Source organism: Hippopotamus amphibius, chromosome 7 (genome assembly GCF_030028045.1).
Source record: "Hippopotamus amphibius kiboko isolate mHipAmp2 chromosome 7, mHipAmp2.hap2, whole genome shotgun sequence".
In the NCBI taxonomy this organism is placed as follows: Eukaryota; Metazoa; Chordata; class Mammalia; order Artiodactyla; family Hippopotamidae; genus Hippopotamus; species Hippopotamus amphibius.
In genome coordinates, this window is record NC_080192.1 from 113,862,393 (window position 1) to 113,885,746 (window position 23,354).

A 23,354-nucleotide genomic window follows, 5' to 3' on the forward strand; every position below is an offset into this window, starting at 1 on the left:
ATTCCTGGATTATTGCAAGCCTATGTAATTTTTCAATTCGAAGTGAGTTTTTTACAACAGTTACTTTAATTTTTTACATTTTTATTCTGCTTATGATAGTTTTCTAGGAGTCAGTAGTGTTCACTGAGTTATGAGATATCTAAATTTCAGCAAGGCATTCGATGAAGTCTCTCCTGATGTTCGTGTAGATAACATGTGGGCAGTGTGGTAGAGTTAGGAGGATTCATAACTGGGGAATACCTAGACCCAAAGAGAGCTGGTTAACAAATTGATGAGAGCTTGGAATGGGGTGGGGGATGGAGCAGGCAGGGGGCCAGCTATACCACTCGCCAGAGCCCTCTGTCCTCCACTCTGGCCCAGTCCACATCTTTAGCAATTACTTGCGGCCTGCTTGTCAAATTGAGGTTTACCCAACTTCTATTGGATGATGAATGTGCTGTGTGAAGAATCTGGATTCTGGGAGGTACCCAAGACTCCTCCCCCAACCAGTCCCCCAGTGCTGCCAATTTTATTCTTTTGGTGCTTCTCAAATGCATCTTCTTCCTACCTCTTCCTTACTTTAGACCCTCATCATTTCTCTCCTCCACTACTGCTGCAGTTGTTCAGCTGGTCTCCCTGCCTCTAATATTGGCCTATCAGCAATAAGAACACTAAAGTGAGTATGTTCACCTGACCTTGTTGCTTAAAATAACCCCTCGGTGGCATCCCCTTGCCTGCAGAAGAATGCCCCAGCTCCTTCACGTGGCTTAGGAGGTTCTCCACGTCCTGGCCACAGTGGTTTTCTAGCCTAATCTCCTGCTGTTCCCCACCGCAAATTCCATGCTGAGATCAGACTGCCTATAGTTCCCCACGTGGTCCATTATGTTTTATGCCTTTGAACCTTTGCTCTGCCTTTGGTGGTTCCAACACAGTCTCCTCTCTCTTCCTCTTTAAGACTCAGATGATCACTTCCACCACTGTATTAGAATCACCTAGCCATTCGTTTCTCTTTCTGAAATTAAAATATAAACTCTCTAAAGGCAATGTTCTTATTTTGCTTAGTACTCAGTAAATAGTAAGCAGACAATAAGTATTTGTGATCAAAACTGAGAATACAAAAAGATCTCAGCAATCTAAAAGGCAGACCATCAAATTTAACAGGGAGATGAAAACTTAACAGGGATCTGCTTGGGTTTAAAACAAACAAACAAAGAAAACAAGTCTTGATCTTAGTCCTGAGTACAAGGTGGGAGACGGATGACTCACCACTGTCAGTGGACCATATGAAAAAGAAAAGCCTGCGGTTTCAGTTGACTTTATGCTCCACATGAGTCCACGGTATGATGCAACTCTGGGAACCTCATGTCAGAACAGGGAAAGTAACAGTCCTGCTGCTCAGACCACGAGGGAGGGTCCTGTTCCCTTCCGTGGGCCATGCCTGAAGAGGCGCAAGGCACGTCCAAAGGAAGGTGGCCTTGTGAGAGGAGCTGGGCCCCATCATCTGGGGACTAGTTGAAGGAAGTAGGGGCATTTCATGTGGCAAAGGCAGAGGGGATATAATAACTGTACTCAAATGCCTAAAGGGCTCATTGGGGACCTCAAAACGCAGAATTGGGCCACTGAGTGGAACCTCCAAAAAGAACTTTGTGACAAATAGATCTATTAACAGTGGAATAGTCTGTCTCGTGAGCTCCAAGTCACTGTAGGATTCCACCAAGAGTCTCAGAGAAGAGGTACTGTAGAGGGGATCTGAGCCCCTGAGGAAGGCTTGGACTAGATGTTCTTTTTTCCTGCTCAGCTTTGAGGCTTGGGGAATTCAAGAGGTCATTGAGTTTGTATTCACTGAATATTATGGAGGGGTGCCAGGAGCACATCTTCTGATAGGAATGCTTTCTGTCACACTAGGGGGAAAATTATGAATTACCTAAGTAGAAACTACTTCTGGGCCAGCAGTCTGAATCTTAGTGGCCTAATCACTTATTGCATGGTTAGTGTGAAATCTACTCAGGAAGGACGGATGTCTGGTTGTCCCACCCAGGGTATCCAGAGCCTTGCGTGTTCTCCCGTGTCCTTTGGTGGAACTTCGAATAAAGTGATTGCCTCTTTTCCTTTGTTTTTTTGTTTTTTAGTTCTGGAGCATTTGGGCTTCTGGGAGGAAGTCAGAAGGATTATCTTGGGATCAGAGCTGATAACTGGATTCCCCTATACCTTCACGGTGCCAGGCCTGCCCCAGTACCTCCAGAGCCTCACCAAACTCGCCATTGCTGCAGTATGGGCAGTGGCGGCCCAGGCTGGAGAGCAGACAGGGGACCATCCCATCTCCTTCTCTCAGCTGTTAGAGTCTTCCTTCCCGGAAGTGCGCCTGCTGACGCTGGAAGCCCTGTTGGAAAGGTTCTCGGCAGCAGCCTCTGGACCAGGAGAGAAGGGACTGCCACCCTTGCTATGGAATATGGGAGGGACATTCTTGACGTTGGCTATGAGGGAAGATCACCCAGAATGCCTCTGCAAGGTGAAGTCTCTGGTGTACTCACCATCCCTTTGCACTCTCCACACTCTTTGGCAAGTCCACTGGAATGATAAGGTCAGGAGGCAGAATCGGGTTTGGTGTCCCCAGGATCAAGAGATTCAGCATCCAGAGGGCAAGGACTCTCTTCACATGATGCGTATTTAGCATGGCTTCATGCATAAAAGAGCACTAAGAAGAGTGTTTGATGATAATGGTATTGATCACAGAAATTAACCAGATAGAGATTGAGAGAGTAAGCAGTCTTTGCTGATGTGGCTCTCTGGGGGCAGATGGTCACCTGGAGAGCATGATCAGAAGGAAAGGGCACTGACCTAGGAATATGGCATCTAGCCTCTGATACGAGTGTCCCAGGGTTCTAGACTGTCTTGGTCTCCCAAAGCTATTAAGGGGGAAAAAAGACATCAGTGGGAGCTTTTTGCAAGATAGAGTCCCTTATTGGTACAAGTGATTATTATGTAGGTTCTGGAGACTTTTTTCTGAGAGGCGTGTTTGTTTGTTTGTTTGTTTGTTTTCCATGGATCTGGCTTACACAGATACTGAAAATTCTCCACTGCATGGACCCAAGTGAGTGGCTTCCTCAGACGGAGCGCTGTGTCCATCTAATCCCAAAGGAGTTCTTGGTCTGGACAATGGATATTGCTTCCAATGAAAGGTGTGCCTCCAGTGCTCCCTGTGCAAACTTGGTACAATACGTGTTCCCATCACTCAGTTATGTAATGAACTCAGTCAGTTATGAGCACAGTCCTGGCCTAAGGACTCAGGTCCTATATTTCTTTCTAAGTCTCAGACTATGTTCTAAGCCCAAGCAATAGAATGATGTCAGAGTTTCCCATTAATTACCAAAAGGTAATTGCTTCCAGAGGCATTTGTATAGCCACAAGGTAGAGATTTCCAGTAGTATTCACAGCCACATGGATTACAGACTATCTGCAAAAACCATATGTATATAAATTGTTTGATTTTATTTTCATATTTATTTATTTATTGAAGTATATTTGACTTACAGTGTTATATTAGTTTCAGGGTAATTTTGTTTTGTGTGTTTTCTGGCTGACTTTTCTAGGTCTGAAATTCAAAGTGAAGCTCTGAGACTCGCCTCCAAAGTGATTGCCCACCACATGCAGACACATGAGGAGGTGAGGCTGATTCCCCCTGTTCTCAAGTCTAGAGTTCTGTGCTCTGATTTCCTTGGAAGGTGTCCGTAAAAGTGAACCGTCCCACAGGCAGAATCTCTGTGGCGTATGTGTGTAGCTTCTACAAAAATATCGTTTGTGTTGATTTTTCACTTTGGGTATAACCTGGAAGAATTTTCTGAGCACTATGTTTGGCACGTCTTTTCTCTTGTTCTGAGCACATTTGATTTTGAGTGCATGAGGGTAACACAACCTTCTCCCTCCAGGACATACTTGCACTTATGCCCAACTCCTTGTTTTTTCCTATTTTTCTAACTAGACTCTATACCTAAAGAGGGAATGAGCAAGTCAGTTCCAAGGACTGCAGTTCACTAAGATTGCATCCTAGTCAACTAAGTATGAAAATATATTGCTAAGGCTTAAATATTCCTCCCGAACATGGTCCAGCTGGCTTTGCGTGGAGGCCCAGATGTGTCTCACCTGTCTTACTACATGTCTTTGGGGGTGCAGTGGACCTAAAGTAATCCAAACAGTTTTCTGGGGGAAGAAAGGGAACCCTTCTACACTGTTGGTGGGAATGTAAATTGGTGCAGCCACTATGGAAAACAGTATGGAGGTTCCCTAAAAAACTAAAAATAGAGCTAGCATATGATCCAGCAATCCCACTCCTGGGCATGTATCCAGAAAAGATAAAAACTCTTAATTCGAAAAAATAGATGCACCCCAGTGTTCATAGCACCACTGTTTACAATAGACAAGACATGGAAACAAGCAAGTGCCCATCAACAGACAATTGGCTTAAGAAGATGTGATATACACATGCTATGGAATATTACCCAGCCATAAAAAAGAATGAAATGTTGCCATTTGCAGCAACATGGATGAACCTAGAGATTATCATACTAAGTGAAGTTAAGTCAGACAGAGAAAGACAAATATCATCTGCTATCATTACATGTAGAATCTAAAAAATTATACAAGTGAATCTATATACAAAACAGAAACAGACTCACAGACACAGAAAACAAATCTAGGGTTACCAAAGGGGAAAAGGAGGGTGGGAGAGGGATAAATTAGGAGTGTGGGATAAACAGACACAAACCACTATACATAAGATAGATAAGCAACAAGGATTTACTGTATAGCACAGGGAACTCTGTTCAATATCTTGTAATAACCTTATAATTTCTTGTAATGGAAAATAATCTGAAAAAAAAAATATATATATATATATCCGAATCACTTTACTGTACACCTGAAATCACTATACGTTTAGTTGAAGTAAATCAACTATACTTCAATGAGCAAAAAAAACACAAAAAAAAACAGCTTCCAGAACAATGCCTTAGGACAAATACTTGCATACTTAGGGACATATGAGAAAGACGCCACCATCAGAGAATTATTAAAAGTAGAAGGCGGTCAATACCACAGTAAAATTACCTGAAGATCATGGTTTCACATCACCACACTGTGATAGTGGCACCATAACATTGTGGATTCAATTCCTTATTCTCCAGCAGCCCTGAGAGAGGTACTGGAGGTACAAGGATGAAGAAGACTGGAGGGCAGCCTAATGAGAGAAAAGGAGCGTTAGATCATGACACTAAATGATGCTCTAGTAGGAAGGTGGCTGAGGGAATCCAGAGGTGGGAGGGAGTGTTTACAGAGCTGAGGAAGACTTCGCAGAGGAGATTGTTAAGTTCAGAGAGCCTGGGACTGGGCACAGAGAAGACCAGAGGGTGAGAAGGAGGCAGATACATAGTTTCCTTGGGTCTGTCATTCTGAGGCAGGCCAGGGGACCAAAGCCAGGTGGTCACTAGGAGATAGAAAAAGCCAGGAAAAAAAAAAAAAAAAGTCATGTATGTATTTTGGGGAAGGTAGGAGGAGAGTTTGTAGGAAGGGAGAGGGTTTGCTAAAAAAAAAAAACTACCACGCAAGGCAGGAAAAAACAAGTTCTGAGAAAGTAGTCAGAGGGCAGCCTAACAAGTCTGTGAAAAGACAGCGTTCTGATCTAAAGCTGTTTTTAACCAGTTGTCATGTGCATCTCAAAGGCACTGCTTGGTACTTGAATGAAGTGATATTTGAAGACGAGAGTTTTTCAGGGAGAGAAAAATTAACAAGTCGGCAGCTTCCTCACGATCTAAGATGCTGATCAGTGTAGTCCCATAGACTCTCACAGATGATCAGAGGAGCCAGTAATCTCATCTGGAACATTTAAAGAGGCTTAGTTGATAGGGGAAGTAAAATTTATTTATTTATTTACTTACTTTTTGACATACAATAAACTGCATATATTTAAAGTGTATAATTTGATATTTTTTTTCTTGTTAGTAATGTATATATATAGCAATCCCAATAATCCCAATTCATCCCACCCCAATTCCCCCCAATAGAGGAAATAAAATTTATTTGGAACAATAATCCCCTTTCTAGAAAAAGGGAAAAAAACAGAGTTTAAAAGATGGAGACAACCCAAATATCCATCAACTGATTGATGAATGGGTAAACAAACTATGGTATATCTATATAATGGAATATTATTCAGCCATAAAAAGTAATGAAGTACTGATACATCCTGCAGCGTGGATGCACCCTGAAAACATGCTAAGTTAAAGAAGCCAGTCACAAAAGACCACATATTGTATGATTCAATTTTTTAACCATTTTGTATTAAAGTATAGTTACTTTTGATTCAGTTTTATATATATATATATTTTTTTTCAGATTCTTTTCTATTATAGGTTATTACAATACACTGAACATAGTTCCCTGTGCTATATAGTAGGTCATTGTTTATCTACTTTATATACAGTATTGTGTATATGTTAATCCCAAACTCCTAATTTCTCTGTCCGCTTGCCCAGTCACTATCCCTTTTGGCTACCAGAAATTTTTTTTTCTATCTGTGAGTCTATTTCTGCTTTATAAATAAGTTCATTTATATTTTTTTTTAGGTTCCACATATAAGTGATATCATATGATATTTGTTTTTCTCTGTCTGACTTAGTATGATCATCTCTAGGTCCATCCACGTTGCTGCAAATGGCATTATTTCATTCTTTTTTATGGCTGAGTAATGGTCTATTGTGTATATATACCACATCTTCTTTATCCATGGGTAAAGTTGATGAATACTTAGATTGCTTCCATGTCTTGGCTGTTGTAAATAGTGCTGCTATGCATGTTGGGGTGCATGTGTCTTTTTGAATTAGAGTTTTCTCCAGATGTATGCCCAGAAGTGGCATTGCAGGATCATGTGGCAGCTCTGTTTTTAGTTTTTTAAGGAACCTCTATACTGTTCTCTATAGTGGCTGCACCAATTTACATTCCCACCAATAGTGTAGGGGAGGGTTCCCTCTTCTCTGCACCCCCTCCAGCATTTATTATTTGTAGACTTCTTAATGATGGCCATTCTAACTGGTGTGAGGTGATACCTCATTGTAGTTTTAATTTGCATTTCTCTGATAGTTGGCGGTATTGAGCATCTTTTCATGTGCCTGTTGGCCATCTGTGTGATTCAATTTACACGAAATGTCCAGAACAGACAAATCCATAAAGATAGAAAGTAGATTAATGGTTTAGGGCTGGGGGAGGGGACCTGACAGGATAGGGATAATAACTGAAGGCTTCTGAGTTTGGTGATGAAAATGCTCTGAAATGGACTGTGGTGATGGGTGTATACACATATCTGTGAATATACTAAAAAAAAATCATTGAATTATGTATTTAAATGGGTAGGTTATATGATATGTGAATTGTATATCAATAAAGCTGTTACTATAAAGAAACAACAATAGGGCGTTGTTTAAACAACAGTGTTAGTTAGGATGCTGCTTTAAATGTACCAGAAACTCAAAAACACAGTGGCTTAAACCAGAGAGAAGCAGCCTAAAGCCGACAGTGGGTCGGCAGGGTAGGGCCCCCAGGCCCTTATACCTTGTTGTTCTGCTGTCCTTCAGATGGCTTCCACCTGGTGGTCCCGGATAGTTGCTCCAGCTCCCATCATCTTGTCATTGTTCAGCCAGCAGGAAGTGAAGGTTATACCTGTGTCCTTACATATGACCTGAAATTGCACATACACCACTTTTAATGGCATCCCATTAGTCAGAACTTAATCACATGTTACTTCTCAATGCAAGGGAGCCTGGGAAATGTAGTCTTTAGCTGAGAACCCACATGCCCAGGCAAAGATCTCGGGTTCTGTTATGTTACTAAAGATAGAAAGAGAATCTGGTTATTCGGGACAACTGGTATTATTTGCTGCCATAATCTTCCCCGAAAAGTTTTGCCTTTACTGAAGCTATCAGATAGATCAGTGTTCCGATAACCTGATATGCATCAGAAGAGACTCAAGGAACTTGCTCTCTCTTTATAGCGATTCCATGTTACTCAAGGACAAGTCAGATTTTCTTCCCCGGGCTTGTTTATTTCTCCCTAGTTGAGATGGAAAAGCCGCTGATAAACCTTTCTTCCTTCCTACTGCATAAGAGCTAACGCGCAGATCCAGTGTGGCATACGTAGCTCATCCCTAATTCCATGTCTGCCCATGTCGCATCTTCTGAACTGCTGTATGTGCACTTTGTGCTTTTAGACCAGGGACTTGGTGGCCCCCAACCTGAAGCAGTGGGTTCAGTTGGTCGTCTCTTCCTGTGGAGATCATCTTCCCACCGAGTCCAGGCTGGCCGCTGCTGAAGTTCTCACCAGCACCACACCATTTTTCCTCACCAACCCCCATCCCATTCTTGGTAAGTGTGCTGAGCCGCTGTTGAGCGGGAGTAGGGGGGATCATCACACCAAATGCACTAAAAGCATGAATAGCTGCTCTAGGTTAAAGAAGGGAAAATGGAAGATGCCAGCATGCACCATACCTTTACATCTTTCAAAGATATTCCCACCCTCTCAGTTCCTACTCTAGTCACTTTTCACCAACAGCCTCTTAACTGGCCTCTTTTCTTTCTGTCCTGTCCCCCGAGCCATTCTCCTTATGCTTCCAAAAGCCTCTGTGGTCTTTCTGAAATACAGATCTGAGCATTTCCCTCCACTGCTTAAAGCCTTTGAGTGGGTGCCCATTGCCTTCAGGATAAAACCTAAATGCTCTTTAGCCTGACTCAGAAGGCCCTTCCTCTTCTGTGCCCTGCCTGCTTCTCCCTCCTCACCAGCCACCACTCCCCATGCGTCATCAGTGGGGAACAGTTCTCTAAACAAACTGCTGCTTGACTGACTTCTGTTTGTCTTTCAAGACTCAGCCTAACCATCACCTCTTCCAGGAAGCCTGTTGCAGTGATACTGGTGAGAAATGAATGAGACAGAATGAAGCGTGGCCTTGAGGAAGAAGAAAGGCCAGGCTCAAAGGCATTTAGGAAGTAGACTCAGCAAGACTTGGTGTTGAGGTTAATATAAAGAGAACATTCAAGGATGACTTCCAGGCTTCTGGCTTAAGTGGCTAGGAAGACTGCTGGTTCCTTTCACTGAAAGTAGTTTCAGGTTTAAGGCATCTTTGGACTTCCCTGGTAGCCTAGTGGTTAAGACTCAGCACTTCCACTGCACGGGGCGTGGATTTGATCCCTGGTTGGGGAAGATCCTGCATGCTGTGCAGCCAAAAAATAAAATAAAATTTAAAACGTTTAAGGCATCTTTGGGAGATAAAGGTAGAGATATTTTGAAATCAAACGGATGTACAGCTCCAACCATATGCTCCACCTTCCTGTCTCTTTCTTCACTGCCACCCCCCTGCCCTTCGAGAGTCATAATTGGGAAAGAGCATCCTATCAGTGGTGGTTGAGAAAACCAAGCTTTAGGAAATCGGAAGGAATTGAAAAAGCATAGGGCTTTTTGTTTTAACTTAAAAAAAATTTTTTTAATTGTAGTGTTTTGCTTTGTTTTGTTTTAAGCATAGGGTTTAATAAAAGGAAAACTCAGGACCCCAAGCCATGTCTCAGTCCTGACCCTGCCCTCTCCTGCCATCTTACCCCCATATTAACCACTGCTGAGAGTCTCTTCCATCCATTACCTGTTTTTGTCCTCCTCTTCCATGCCTAGCCCTGGAGAATAAATCATGGTCTCTGCATCCAGGGAGCTTTCAGGGTAGTTGTGGAGAAAAGATTTACAGAATAAAGGAAAGAATTGCTTTTTCAGATGGTGAGATTCAAATTTTAAGCCTTAATCGGAGTTCAGGCCAATCAAGTATCTCATGTCCCTGGGTCTCTCTGAGAAACAGTTGTCTTTGATATCGTCTTAAATCTTTCTTCTAACTGACTTTTAGGCATTTTTTCCACACCCAAAGGAGGACTGAAAGGGGACCTGCTACGATTTTGGTTTAATCATTAGACCCAGAGAAATAAGAGCAAAGGTTTATAAACTTTGTTGAGACTTCTCCAGGGAGGGTAATATCATTTTGCAGCACATTTTCTGGGTGACTTTGGCTGCTCTAACCCTGGTTTATATCAGGAAAATGTGTGTGGAATAATGTGGAATTCTTGAGTGAAATTGAGTCCTGGGCAAAAGTCATTGGTTCGTCATGAAATGCTGGAGCTGGTTAGAGCATTACAGGCAATGAGGAAGGAGGTTGGTGGTAGCTGACCGCCTGCAAGAACATGAAAAACAGGTACGAACTGAGAGGCAAAGGACATAAAAGTGCATGGGGACAAGTCAAGGACAAACCGAAGTCATTTAAGGAGAAAGAAAAATTGAAATGAACTAAAGAGGGAAGATTGAGGACCTTGGGGGTATAAGAAAATGTTAAGAAAGGAAAATTTGAAACCCTCGAGAACGATTAGAATGGATGGATTCTGAAAGACTGAGTAAAATGTAAAGCTGGATTTACAACAGACAGCAGAGCACAGACCCCAGAGGGAGAACTTGCTGTTCTCGGTATGACTAAAGCACTGGTGGCTCTGATACCGGGTTCTCTGGACAGATGAATGGGTGGGTGGGCTAAGGAGAGTTCCAGGGAAGGGTTGGTTCCCCATCAAAAGTCAAGGGATGATGAGTGGTGGTCTTCCGTGGCGACCCACCTCACCTGGACAGCATACATCCTTCCTTTGAGACCCTGCCCCCCTCTCCCCTCCCTCACGCAGTCCGCCTCCCGTTACGCCAGTCTCCTGGGACCTTCCCCTGCAGTGAGGCACAGCCACGTGTGTCCAGCCCTGCCTTCTCCTTCCCTCGTGTTCTCCGCTTGAGGTCCCTTTTGGTTGCTCAGGGGCAGCACTGTCTGTCCCTGGTCTGCGGTCCCCGGCAGCACCGTGCACGGGGACTTGACAGGGTGCCTGCCCAGGGGCAGTGGCGGTGGCGGTCAGGTCGTGGGCCCTGTGCTGACGTGGCACAGGTTGATGCCTTCATCATGGTTCTTTGGGTTTTTTTTAATTCTTGCCCCCAAAGCATAATCTTGATTGAAACTTTGCTTTCAGAATTTATAAGCTCAAGCAGTCACTCAAATCAACACGGGGCTAGTTTCCCCAAAGCACTTTTGATGCATAAAGTTTCATTCCTGAGAAGCATGAGTCATTGTGGACAGCTGGGCCTTAGTCAGCCAGGCCATACCTTCTAGGGGGCCTTGCCTGGGGCTGGTTGCCTCTCAAAGCCTTTCCTATTCAAAAGAACATTTTCAAACCTGCCCCCTTAGGGTCATCTCTCGGCATTTATCTGATTCAAGTCTCCCTTCCTTGCAGTACCCACAAAAAAAGGAATAACTGTTGCTCATTCAATACTGCATTTGAAGCAGTAATTGTACCTGCTTGTAAATTGCATCCTAGGTAATTCGAGTTCTTTTTGGCCTTCTTAGGACTGCAGGATACGCTTGCGCTCTGGAAGTGTGTCCTCACCCTCCTGCAGAGTGAGGAGCAAGTCATCCGAGACGCAGCCACAGAAACCGTGATGACCACCATGTCACAGGAAAACACTTGCCAGTCAACAGGTACCTTATTCTTCTTTTTCTTCAGTGCCTTATTGCTCTTGGACAGGGGTCGGCACACTCTCTGTAAAGGGCCAGAGAGTGAATATTTTAGGCTTTGTTGGCCATTTAGTCTCGGTCTCAACTCTGCCATTTTAGTGGGAAAGTAACCATAAACCACAGTGTACATGACTGTGTTTCAATAAAGCTTCATTTACAAGACCAGGTGGCTGCCCAGATTTGATCTGCTAGCCGCAGTTCACTGACCCCTGCTCTAGGACATCATAGAGAAAAATTGCTTTCAAAGATAGAAATCTAGTAAACAGCGCCTTTTGTTAGTTACGTTGTCAGCCTTTTTAAATAAGGCCAAGTCTGGATTTTCTGTATGGTTACGTAATTCAGGAATCATAGATCCATCATTTTGTTCCTCTGTGTTTCTACAGAGGAACATGGTAGAAAGAGATGAGCGTAAGTCAAGTTGCTTCTCGTTGTGCCTGGCTCCTCATTTGGTGGTGACGTTAACCCAGGAGGCAGGAGGGGAGTGGAAAGAGAAGCAGCCTAGGTGGGTAGTTCTGAGCTCATGGACACTCAGCTCATAACATGAGCTGTTAGAGCCCTGGGCCCTGGTTATCTGTATGCAATGGCGAATGCTGTGGAGGCAAAAGGGAACCCCAGGCTGCAGATGGAAAATGGACTGCTGGGTGGAGGGCACCGGGCTAGGGGAAGTAGAAGCAAGGTCACACCTCTGGACAAATGGCCACCGGGGAATGTGACTGCTCTGGTGGACTTGGACTCCATGCACTTGAGGCTAGGTGTCAGGAAAGATCTCAGCCATCCCAAAGAGAACTAAGAACATCATTTTGAGACAGGTAATCACAGGCCGAGCAAAGAAGTTTACTTAATGGACAGCCGCATGGGAGGGGAGATAGCTAGACAGTGTTGGTAACTGATTCGGGCCCCTCATTCCCATGGGTAGGGTTGTGGTCCCTGGAAGCGTCTCCTGGAATGTGCGAACGCCCCCATACCTGAGTCCTCTGTTGTAATGGTTTGGGTACCTTTCTCAACGTGTCTTAATAATCTGCCAGTGAGATACTACTCCAGGGCATGTTCAGCCAGGATCAGCTTGGCCTCTCAGAGGAAGAACATTCGGATCAGTGCTGTGAGTGATGTACTAGCAGCCTTCTCCACATCCCTGTCCTCATACCTAAAATTCTGCTGTTGATGATTCATTCCTTTTTCAATTGTGCATTTTCTTTAGAAGGACACACAGAGCACCCAACGAGTGCTCAGTGAGCATTTGGTGGAATGTAATACTCACTAGATTTCTGTAGACCCTCTCACCAAAGATGGGAAAGATCATTTCGTGGTGGAATTCATAAGTGGACTTCTTCCCTCTTAATCTTTAGAGTTTTTTGCCCTACTACTTTTACTTCTTTCAGAATTTTTCCAAGTTCTTTTGTAGTAAAACTGTGTTACCATGTTCTTGCTCCTTCTGGTTCAAATTTTTTCTCAAGAAGTAGAAATCAGTAATTATATATGGAATGCCTTTTTCATGTAAAATTCCACGTGTTAAAGCCCCTGAGGGAGTAATTAATATAAAAGGCTACTTGTCTATCTTTGGATTTCCCATCTTGGTCTATAAAAGGAGATTTGAGGTATCAGAAGACAAGAATTCTATAACAGCTAAATGTAGTTGTGTTACCCTAGACCAGATCCTGTATTGGAGGTGTGAACAGCCATACAGGAAATTATTAGAATAGCTGACAGCATGGAAATATTGTGTATAGATTAAAATCAATATTAAATTTCACAGATTTGGTAACCATACTGTGGTTTTGTAAGAGAATATTTTTATTCTTAGGAAATACACAACTGAAATATTAAGGTGGAAAGAGGCACAACACTTGCGACTCACTCTCAAATGGTTCAGAAAAAAATTAATCTATATACGCATATAAGTAAACACACGTAGGTAGTTGCTATACTTGCATCTTTTCCGAATGTTTAAAATTATTTCAAAATAAAATGTTTTTTAAAAAATCCAAGTCCACAACTAGAAGAGACTAACACAGTATATACTGATAGACCATCCAGCTGGTTTATCAACTGTTCCACCCCCCACAGTGTGACTCCTTTCATCTAAATTGTATGAAAACATCCTGCCCGCCCCCCACCTTTTTTTTTTTTAACTCATTTTGAGTGAATTTTTGCATCTGAAAAATCAAAGCCAAGCCAGATTCCTCACTTTCAGAGATGTCAGCAGCATGACGTCACTGTCTGGGGACCCTCGTTCAGCATGTCCCTGTGTGTTCTCTGTCCTGCCTGATAGCAGTGCTTAGAATCTCCGTAATGCAGCGTGATTTTCTTAAGCAAAAAATGCAGTCTGTCTGCTTTAGACTGAAAAGTAACTGAGTATCACCCCCTGATTTTTCACTTTAGTCAGAAGTTTAGCCAGCTGATTCATTAGAACAATATTGTCTTGTTTTGACATCTCTCAAGGATACCAGGCAGCTGACAGTAAGTCTTCACATTCCTTCAGCACACAGGGGTTTTATAGCATCCCCTGCTAATGGTTTGCTCTTTGGTGTTCCAAATTCATTATTACTACTGAGTCTTGAATACCTTGAAAAAGCATGTCATTAATTTTTTCCTCAAATCAGTAGTTTAAAAAGTGCCACAATAAAATAATATTAAATTATAATATTTAATGTCTTCTTTGAGAAGGGTAACTGTTGTTAAATTAATTCTCACTTCTCCTCCTAAGAAAGAAACCACGAGGACTCTTTGCCTCTGAGATCTCATCCGTAAATGAAGGCTGGATGGGGACAGAAAGAGCTTTGTGCTCATACTGACAGCCTGATGGGAATGTGGAGAAGTTGGGGGTGTATTTTCATGGTGGGATAGAGGGAGGTTCCTGAGAATGGAGCTGGCCCAGAGGAAGGGATAAGTGGCACACAAATGAGAGCATTTCAACACGGAAGGAAAAGCTGGAGCCCAGCTTGGAGTTGGGGGCAACTTGGGAGCTGATTGGGGAGCAGCAAGGGGACTTGTGTGGCCCGAACACAGGCTGAGGCCAGGGGAGAGAAGCAGGAGACAAAGCTAGAAAGGTGGGGGTGGCCACACTTGGGATGGCTTTGAATGCCAAGCCAAAGACCTCCTCCTATGGGTGAAGGGAGGCTGGAGAGGGTTTCAAACAGAGGAGTAGTGTTGCCAGGAACGTGGGTTTGAGGAGCTCTTTCTGGCAGCCATGCATGAGAAGGATCAGGGCTGGGGGCAAGTCAGCGGGGGTGAGTCAGGCGACGAACTGGGAGCTGGTAGCCAGCATCCTCATGAGCTGCCGTCAGCAGCGATGGGATGGAGAGAGCGTGGCATAGACGCAAGAGGATTCAGGGGCTGTGCTTGTGGGCGGTGGGAGAGACAGGAAAGTGGAGATGACCTCAAGGTTTCAAACCTGTGAGATATCCAGGGGAAGCACCTGGAAATGCCTCTGGCACTGACATAGCAGTTGGGCTATCACGTTCCAGGAAGTGAAACTACCCGGAATTGGGCAAGGCACTTAGAGGCCACAAGTCACCATGATCTGGGACAGAGTATTCCTTAGGCCTTGGAGAGATCAGTAATGGAAACTGAGAGGGCAAAGGGGGGCCTTTATGTGCTGGAGGAACAGAATGCACAGTACGGCTCTGTCCTGCCCTCTCCAGCACACGCCGCAGTTCTCCTGGGAGCCCCCGGCACTCCGTCGCAGGGCAGCTGCTGGTGCCGGTAGCTCTGGCTAGAAACCATGGAAGAGGCAAGCATGCAACCAGTCGCTGTGCACACATGTGCCCTTAGGTGGAGATTTGTGGTGTGAATTAGTAAATGACTCTGGAAGGTCCAGAGGAAACAACTCAGTGTTTAGATAGCCCTCGCAAACGTGGATTTGCTCTCCGCCTTTCTGCCTGCTGAGTTTTGCTGCTGTCCTCCTACGTGTGCTCCACCCACAGGGTCACCTGGAATGTGGAACTCATAGGCTATTAACAACCCTCAGAGTACCCCTGAGGCTCCCTCGGCTTTGGACCAGAGGAAGCCGCCTGAGAGGGACCCTCCCCTCCCGCCCTGCCCCTCTCTACAGCAGTCACAGCATGCTAAGAGGAGCAGAAGTGGCACAAGTTGGGATCAAGAGGAGGGGACTGAAATTCTCAGCCAGGAAGAGAGTGTACGGGCAGGACTCCAGGTGGGGCTCCACCTCTCTCCTGCCCCTACTCTGACTTGACTTCAAGCCTTGAAATGCTCCGCAAGGAGCTCTTATTTCAAGAGCAGGAGATGTTCGGGGCCACCACTCGGCCACTCCTGCTTCCCTGGGCTCTCCACTTTCGCCCAAGCAATTGCTCACATCTGTCTTATAGACTCATATACAGGATTTCACATCAGAGCTCATTTGAACTAAGGCTTCCACGTGAGGAGAAAAACCAACCTGGACGCTATTTAAATTTAAATCACTAGATTTGTGTGACTCTCGAGTGAGGCAGACTGGGTTTTGGGTGGAAACTGCAGGGGAGATACCTGTGAAGGTACAAACTTAACAGCCTGTTTAGGAGGAGGAGAGGATGAAAAAGCACCTTTTAAAAAACAACCCACCCAAAGTGGCCAGAACTCAGCAATTCAGGATTATTCTGTAGCCTTTTTTTTTTGTTTCTTAATTTTATGGAAGTATAGTTGATTTATAATGTGTTAATTTCTGCTGTACAGCAAGGCGATTCAGTTATACACGCATACATACAAATGTTCTTTTTCATATTTTCCCATTATGGTTTATCACAGGATACTGAATATAGTTCCATGTGCTATTATACAGTAGGACCTGTATGTGATAGTTTGCATCGGCACAGCCTTTCTTTTTTGTAGAACCCTTTTTCTCTGATGCAGAGTCTCTACCGGGTCTAACTTGATACACTAGCATCAGAGTCCAGGGCTCCAGGATAAGAGGAAGGAAGGCTGTGACCTGAGGGGTCCTGCAGAGGTGGCCGGATCTGGAGGCCTGCAGGTGGAGTCCTACCTGCTCACCTTGCAGAGGCAGAGGCTCTGTGAGCTGGAGGGGATGGGTGGGAGGGGCTGTGGGGGTCCGGCAGGCAGGGGGCTGGCCTTCTGAAGCCCCCTCCTCGGGCCCCTCACCCTCTCCAGCTCAGGATCTCCCTCCCTCCCTCCTCCTACAGCTTCAGCCAGGGTTTGCTGCCTGGCTCAGGAGGCCTCCTCCCTTTCCCCGTTTCCCTTTATGAGATGCAAAAAAAGTTTCTAATACCCAACAGTCACTTTAATTGATACAGGATAAAAAAGAGAAGCCAGTTAACAAGGAATTTTAAGGGGGTGTCAGATCTCAACTGTCAGTGTTTAAGTTCAAGAAGGATGACTTCTTGGTAGAAAATTTTTTCTTTTTCTTTTTTTTTTTTTAAGCTATAATTGACATAAAAGGTAGAAACTTTCTTATGAAGAGAATGTAAAAGACTTTTAGGAAAGAAGGACAGAGATAGGGAGAGGGAAGCGAGCGCGCATGTCCTCACGCACATGAGCGCCGGCTGGTTCTTTTCCTTGGAGTACTGGCCCCAAGGAGTTCTGACACCTCCCTCCCACCACGCCCCCACCCACCAAAAAACCATTAAACTTCCGCTCATTCTGCTAAATATAAATGTTTCGTGGTGACACATTAAATCCCACCTTCTCTACAATGCCCCCCACCCTCAGGGACCTCCCATTTTTCTGAACCCCTGCAGCATTTGGTTATAAATAGCCCTAGATTTTCTACTCTTTTATTTTTCTCTTTCATACACTTTGTTTAGTTTTATCTTCCCAACTAGCCCGCGCTTAGAGACTGTCTTCTATTAGGTACACAGTAGGTGCTCAATTGGTATTGATGGGCTGATCTTCCACCACAGTAGGCCGCCTAACAGTCAGTAATTGTCTCCTCAGTCCGGAGTTCGCCAAGGAGATTAGAGTGCCCTTTGAAATGACAAAGCTCGAAAACAGGCAGACTGACCCTCCCTGCTAGAACTGGCCCAAGAGGCCGTGGTGTTCATTGCTTTGGACAAACTGGAGAGGCTGTCTTTCTGAGTGACTCACTGTCTGGGGCTTGTGGAATAAGAGTTGGCCGCCCTGCCGTACTCTTTGGTCCTTCCTCACTCATTCCTCTCAGGTCTGAGTCTCCCACTGCAGGGCCAGGGAGCCAGCCTGGGGGCTGCGGGCTGTGGCCCTGGGGTAACCGGGAAACACCACAGGAGTGTCCAGGCTCTGCACTAGGACCCACAGAGACTCTGGAATAATGACAGAGATTAGCGGGGAGGTGGAAGAGTGGAAACAGGAGCAAGATGTAGAAAAATTGAGACTCAGAGGTTAGAGAATGGGGCAGGAGGCAGGTGGCGTTGTGGGGCTAAGTGGAAACAGTCGTACAGCCGGAGCAAGGTGAAGAAGAAGAGAGCTGATGCCTGGTCAGTGTCCCCCCAGGTGTGTTCCTCCCTCTGTCACGTACAACCCACCCCTCACACACAGACACACACACACACACATCCCGTCGTCATCACCACACAGAGCCTGAGGGACAGCATGCGAGTGTGAACGCAGCTTACACACTCCAGCCCTTGAGCAAGCAGGGAAGGAGGTGCGGTCACTGTGACATCGCACAGCAGTCCCACGGTGACCGCCCCATCCGCAGGGCCCCAGGTCTGTGGGCTTCGTGCTGAGTCACAGACGGTTCCATCCCCAGAACCTCCAGAACTGCCCACCACGTCCTCCTGCCTCTCAGCCGCATGCCCAGCCGAAGGCCCTGCACGTTCACAGGGTCAGGTCCTCCAGGTCCAGCCTCACGCCTCCCTCTGCCTTCCAATAGCTTCTTTCCTAATCTGCTCAGATACACTGTCTCCAAAGTGTCTTTTCTGTCCGGAGGGACCCGAGCCTGGCCCCAGCCTCCATTTTAGATAGCCTGTAAGCTCCATCAGTGTAATCTCACGTATGTGTTCCAAGAACCTTTTTTCTGGAGAAGAGTGACCACCACACTAGAATTCCCCTCATAACTGCCTCCAAGCCTGACCTAAATAAATGCCCCTGGGGACAAGCTAAACTTACTTGCCTCTCTCATTTCTTTGTGTCTATTTTTAAATTCTAAATTGTTTTCTCACTCCTCCTCTTACTCCTACCTAGATAAACCACAGGTTTTTCTTTTACTATTTAAGTATGAGGCAAAAAGTGGTGACATCACACATATTCATTTATTCATTCATTCATTCAACAAATATTTACAAAGTGCCTGTCCACAAGGCTTGTTTCACGTGCTGGTTCAAGCCACCAGCATCCCTCACCTGGACTTGTGCGAAAACCTCCAGCCTAGTCTTCCTGCCTCTGCTCTTGTCTGCCTGCAATCCATTGTCCCTGTGGCTATTGAAGGGCCCTTCTTAGGGAGATCACATGATATTGCTTTCCTTCTCAGACCTCTCCCTTGGCTTCCCTTCTTTCTCAGAATAAAACTCAACTCCTGAAGTAAAACTCAACTCCTGAAGTAACAGACAAAGCCCTCACCAACCTCACCCCTGCCTCTGTCTTCAACTTCATCCCCTCTCCCTCTTCTCTCGGCTCCAGCATGCCAGGCTTTTTTGGGGTTCTCCAGCTCACCAAGCCTCAAGGCCTTTGCACTAGCTTGGCCTGATGCTTGGAATGGTCTCCCCTGGTCCCACGTTGCTGCCTCCTTGTCATTTCAAATCTCGGCATCAGTGTCATGTCCACATAAACGACTTGACCACCCAGTTTACAGGAGCTGCTCAATCATTTACTGTTACTTCACCCTGCTGGTGTCATTCTCTGCAGAGTCCTTTGACTATCTTATTATTTTACCGTTTATTTAATTTGGTATTTGTCTCCCTCCACCAGAATAAAAACTCCAGGAATGTAGGATTTTGTCTGCTTTTGCTTATTACTATATTGCCAGAACCTGGTACATAATAGATGCTCAGCAAAAAACACTACTGGTTGGGGACTTCCCTGGTGGCGCAGTGGTTAAGAATCCACCTGCCAGTGCAGGGGACACGGGTTCGATACCTGGTCTGGGAAGATCCCACAGGCCGCAGAGCAACAAAGCCCATGTGCCACAACTATTGAGCCTGCTCTCTAGAGCCTGCTCTCTAGAGCCCACAGCCACAGCTCTTGAGCCCACATGCCACAACTGCTGAAGCCTGCACACCTAGAGTCCATGCTCCGCAAGAAGAGAAGCCACTGCAATGAGAAGCCCACACGCCGCAGCGAAGAGCAGCCCCCACTCACCGCAACTAGAGAAAGCCCGCGCGCAGCAACCAAGACCCAGCACAGCCAGTTAATTAATTAGTCAATTAATTAATTAATTTTAAGAAACACTACTGGAGGATCAACTGATTGAAGGAATGGGGTAATGTATCAATTACAATAGTTAAACCCAATAGAGTTTAGTGTTTTTAAAAACGACCTAAGGCAGAAGAGGGGAGCCGTGTGGATTCTCTGCTGTGAAATTGCCCTGAGGTGGTAGATCCTTGTTAGGGTGAGTTAAATCAGCTCCCTTAGGCCCACCTCTTCTCAGAGACCCTAATTCAACCAGGAGCTGGTTGAGCATCTACTCAGGTGAGGCCGCGGGATCCTGGACTAACTCCCCTTCTCCCTCCCATTCCATCCTGTCCCTGCTGGATGGAATTTCCTGAGCAAGGGTTTTATCCATGGGAGCCCCTAGTTCTAGCATGGGGTTGGCCTTGGGAAGTGCCCAGCAGAGAAGACCTTTCAGTTGATCATCAAGCTCTGGTCAGAAGGCTGGGACCAGTGCCGAATGAATCCATCTAGAAGGCAAAGGTAGGTAGCTGCAGCTCTGAGAATGGGGGCCCCTTCCTCCTGGGGCCCTTGTCTTTCTGTCTCTTTCCCACTCTGTGTAGGCAGGGGCGGGGCCCGGAGAAGGAGAACATTTCCCTCTAGAAGCTCCTGCTTCGTTTTTACCTCTTTTGATCCTAATAGCCACACTATGAGATATTTTACTATCTTCTCCATTTTAAATATGGATAAGCTGAAATTCAGAGAGTTGTTGGGTTTTTTGTTTTTTGTTTGGTTGGTTTGGTTTGGTTTTTAGGCCGCACCGTGGGGCATGTGGGATCTTAGTTTCCCGACCAGGGGTCAAACCCATGCCCCCTGCCTTGGGAGTGCAGAGTCTTAACCACTGGACCACCAAGGAAGTCCCCTGAAATTCAGAAAGTTGAAGTAACAGACCCCAGGTCTTGCGGGAGATAAATGTCAACTGGAATTGGAGCTCAGGTTCCTGTGGTGACAAAGGCTTTGGACTTTCAATGCCTCTTCTAAGACAGGAAAAGGGGTCCAAACACAGCTTCTAGGTTTGGAACGTAGGAGTTAATAGAAGGGGTCTTCTAAACTCTGCTGTGTTTAAAAAGAAGACGCTGGAATCATAACCCAAGAAAATGGATTGGGGACCCAAGAGTTCAAGTACTGGAGAAGGGAATGGACGTTGTGGCAGCCGGGGTGGTTGCAGCAAGAGGCGTCAGGAGGTCCTATATGAAGGCTGAGCGTGTCCCCATTTTCCAGTCCTTCCTAGAGAAAGGGAATCACATGACCTGGCGGTTTTCGAGCCTCTGCTTTACAGGTGGGGAAACTGAAGCCTGGGAAAAGTAAATGATTTCCCATGTCACATGATTAATGGGAAATAAGGCCTAAAAACACAGACCCCCCCCCCCCCCCCGGCCCAAGACACAGAACAGTACTTCTCTCTACTGTTCCCCAAGCCTTGATTTACAGAAAGAAAGTGACAGAAATGTCGGGTGCGCACTGAAAATAATCCAGGCTCCTGGGTTGGAGAGAAGCCATCGGGGGTGAGATTGGTGCTGTAGGATAAGGCAGAGGAAATGGAAGATTCCCTGGAAGAGAGGCCTTGGAGGACGTCCAGCATCACAGGGGTGGGAAGAACAGAGTGTTCTTTGAAACCAGGCATCTCCCAGCAATAAAACCACACCCTGCAGTCAGCCCTGAGGTTCCATGGCCTTGCTCCCTCCCGGGCCTTCTCCTAGGGCCATCTGGATGTCCATGTATATTGTCAGTAGGGTTCCAGGGGAGGAAACACAAGAAGTTAGGAGTTAGGATCCTAACTCCCAAGCAGACCCCTGGCACTGCCTGGGCAGAGGGTGAGGGGAAGTGGCTGTTAAAGGAAAGTAGCTGAGCAGGAATTCGTTCTCTATTTTCTCATTTATTCCTTCAAAACTAGGATGCTTGATCAAGGCAGCAGCCCCCCACCCCAGCGTCCGTGGACTCACCCAGCGGAGCCCCATTTACCATGTGCCAAATGCCCTTCCCATCCGTCGCTGTCCCAGGAAGCCTGGGCCCCTGACGTTCACCTGCATCTCAGCGAGTGTGTTGCTGGCAGCCGACTCACCTGACGCGCGGAAGCAGATGCAAACTAATGCTCCTGTTAAATCTAGGAGCAGGTTGCCACCGCCGCCAAGCACCCTGCCTGGGCCTGGTTGCTAGGGTGATGGGATTGTTTCCACGGCCTCCCAGTGACTAAGCCTCAGACAACAACAGGCTCCTCTCAAGGAAATGAGGGTCACCGTTGCGTCATTTTGCCTCACCTGTCGCTGCCGTGAAAGCAGGCTCGCTGAGCCCAAGGCACTGGCCCGTGGGTGACGGTGGGCACACAGTCTGGGGCTCAGGCCGTGTGGCGCTGGCGCGGCGGCAGGGTTGCGTCTGCCTCTTCATCAGGGCAAGCCCAGAGCCCGGTGACGCTCATTCTCCTCGGGGCCTCAACTCTCCCCTCCTGTGCGTTCCTTCCCAACCTCAGGTGCCTCCACTTTCCCCCGAGAGGCCGTGTCAGGATGTAGGATTCTTCTGTGCACCAGCGTACGCCGTCTTCTCTTTTGAGCCTATGCCAGTTTCAGGAGTTGAGCTCACTTGCCTGTCAGGGATGACCAGAGATGGGACCCCATCCCCGTTTACCGCTGGGCTGGTTAGGATGACTGAGGCCAGCAGCTGGTCAGCAGCACCTCCACCCCCTAGCCCACACCCTCCATCCACACCTGTCATTGACACTGGCCCATGCTCTTCCCCTGCTCCCCGAGTCCACCCACCTACAGACTTGCCAGAGAACTAATCGTCTTCCTCCAGTCCCGGCAACCAAAGGATTGTCAAACCCAGACTGTTACAACATAGCTACTGCCTGAGAAATCCCATCTGGCCACCACACCAGCCCCTCATTCTTCAACATCCTGTCAGAGACCTGTAAGGCCCTCATCCTGCCCTCGAAACCCTCCAGCCCTGTTCTCAAGTCTCTCAGAGTGATAGCCTGGGCTTCCTCATTCCTACTGCTCTTTTTTGACTACAAGAATCCTGATAGCAGAGCTGATATAGACAGAACAGAAGGGGAGGTGGCTCTGCTGGTAACAGGGAGTATTTTTATCCGTGTGCATAGGATGTGTGTGTGTGTATGTGTGTACATTTAGATAATGTGTAGGTTTGTGTGTTGTAAATCCACGTGCCTTTCAGGGTGGCTCTTGTCGAAAATACACAGAAGCAGTTTGGATGTGAGTGTACAGAGGCGTGTTCTGAGGAGAGTGGGATTTTGGGAGAATATGCTCTGGCCAGTTTACCGATGTATCAGGATTAAAGAAGGTAAGACATTCCCCCCAGTGTTAAATGAGGAGCTCCTCACTGGAGTTCAGTAATTCAGCTTTTCCACGGGAGCAAAGGCAGAGAGCATCAGGTGAGACTCAGAGACAAAGGGTGGCCTTGCCCGCAGCTCACCTCTGTCTCTTCCTCTCTCTCTCTCTCTCTCTCACACGCACGCGCGCAC

General features: G+C 46.3%; 1 protein-coding gene across 4 annotated transcripts in view; it reads left to right on the forward strand.

Moving 5' to 3' along the window:
* Positions 1 to 23,354, forward strand: part of THADA (THADA armadillo repeat containing) — a 323,481-nt gene that overhangs the window by 267,493 nt on the left and 32,634 nt on the right. For all 4 annotated transcript variants that reach the window (XM_057740678.1, XM_057740680.1, XM_057740681.1 and 1 more), the window contains exons 32-36: positions 2,109 to 2,488; positions 3,040 to 3,158; positions 3,570 to 3,642; positions 8,234 to 8,387; positions 11,423 to 11,554. In XM_057740678.1, coding sequence (XP_057596661.1) covers positions 2,109 to 2,488; positions 3,040 to 3,158; positions 3,570 to 3,642; positions 8,234 to 8,387; positions 11,423 to 11,554 — 858 coding nt within the window. The remainder of the gene's footprint in view (positions 1 to 2,108; positions 2,489 to 3,039; positions 3,159 to 3,569; positions 3,643 to 8,233; positions 8,388 to 11,422; positions 11,555 to 23,354) is intronic.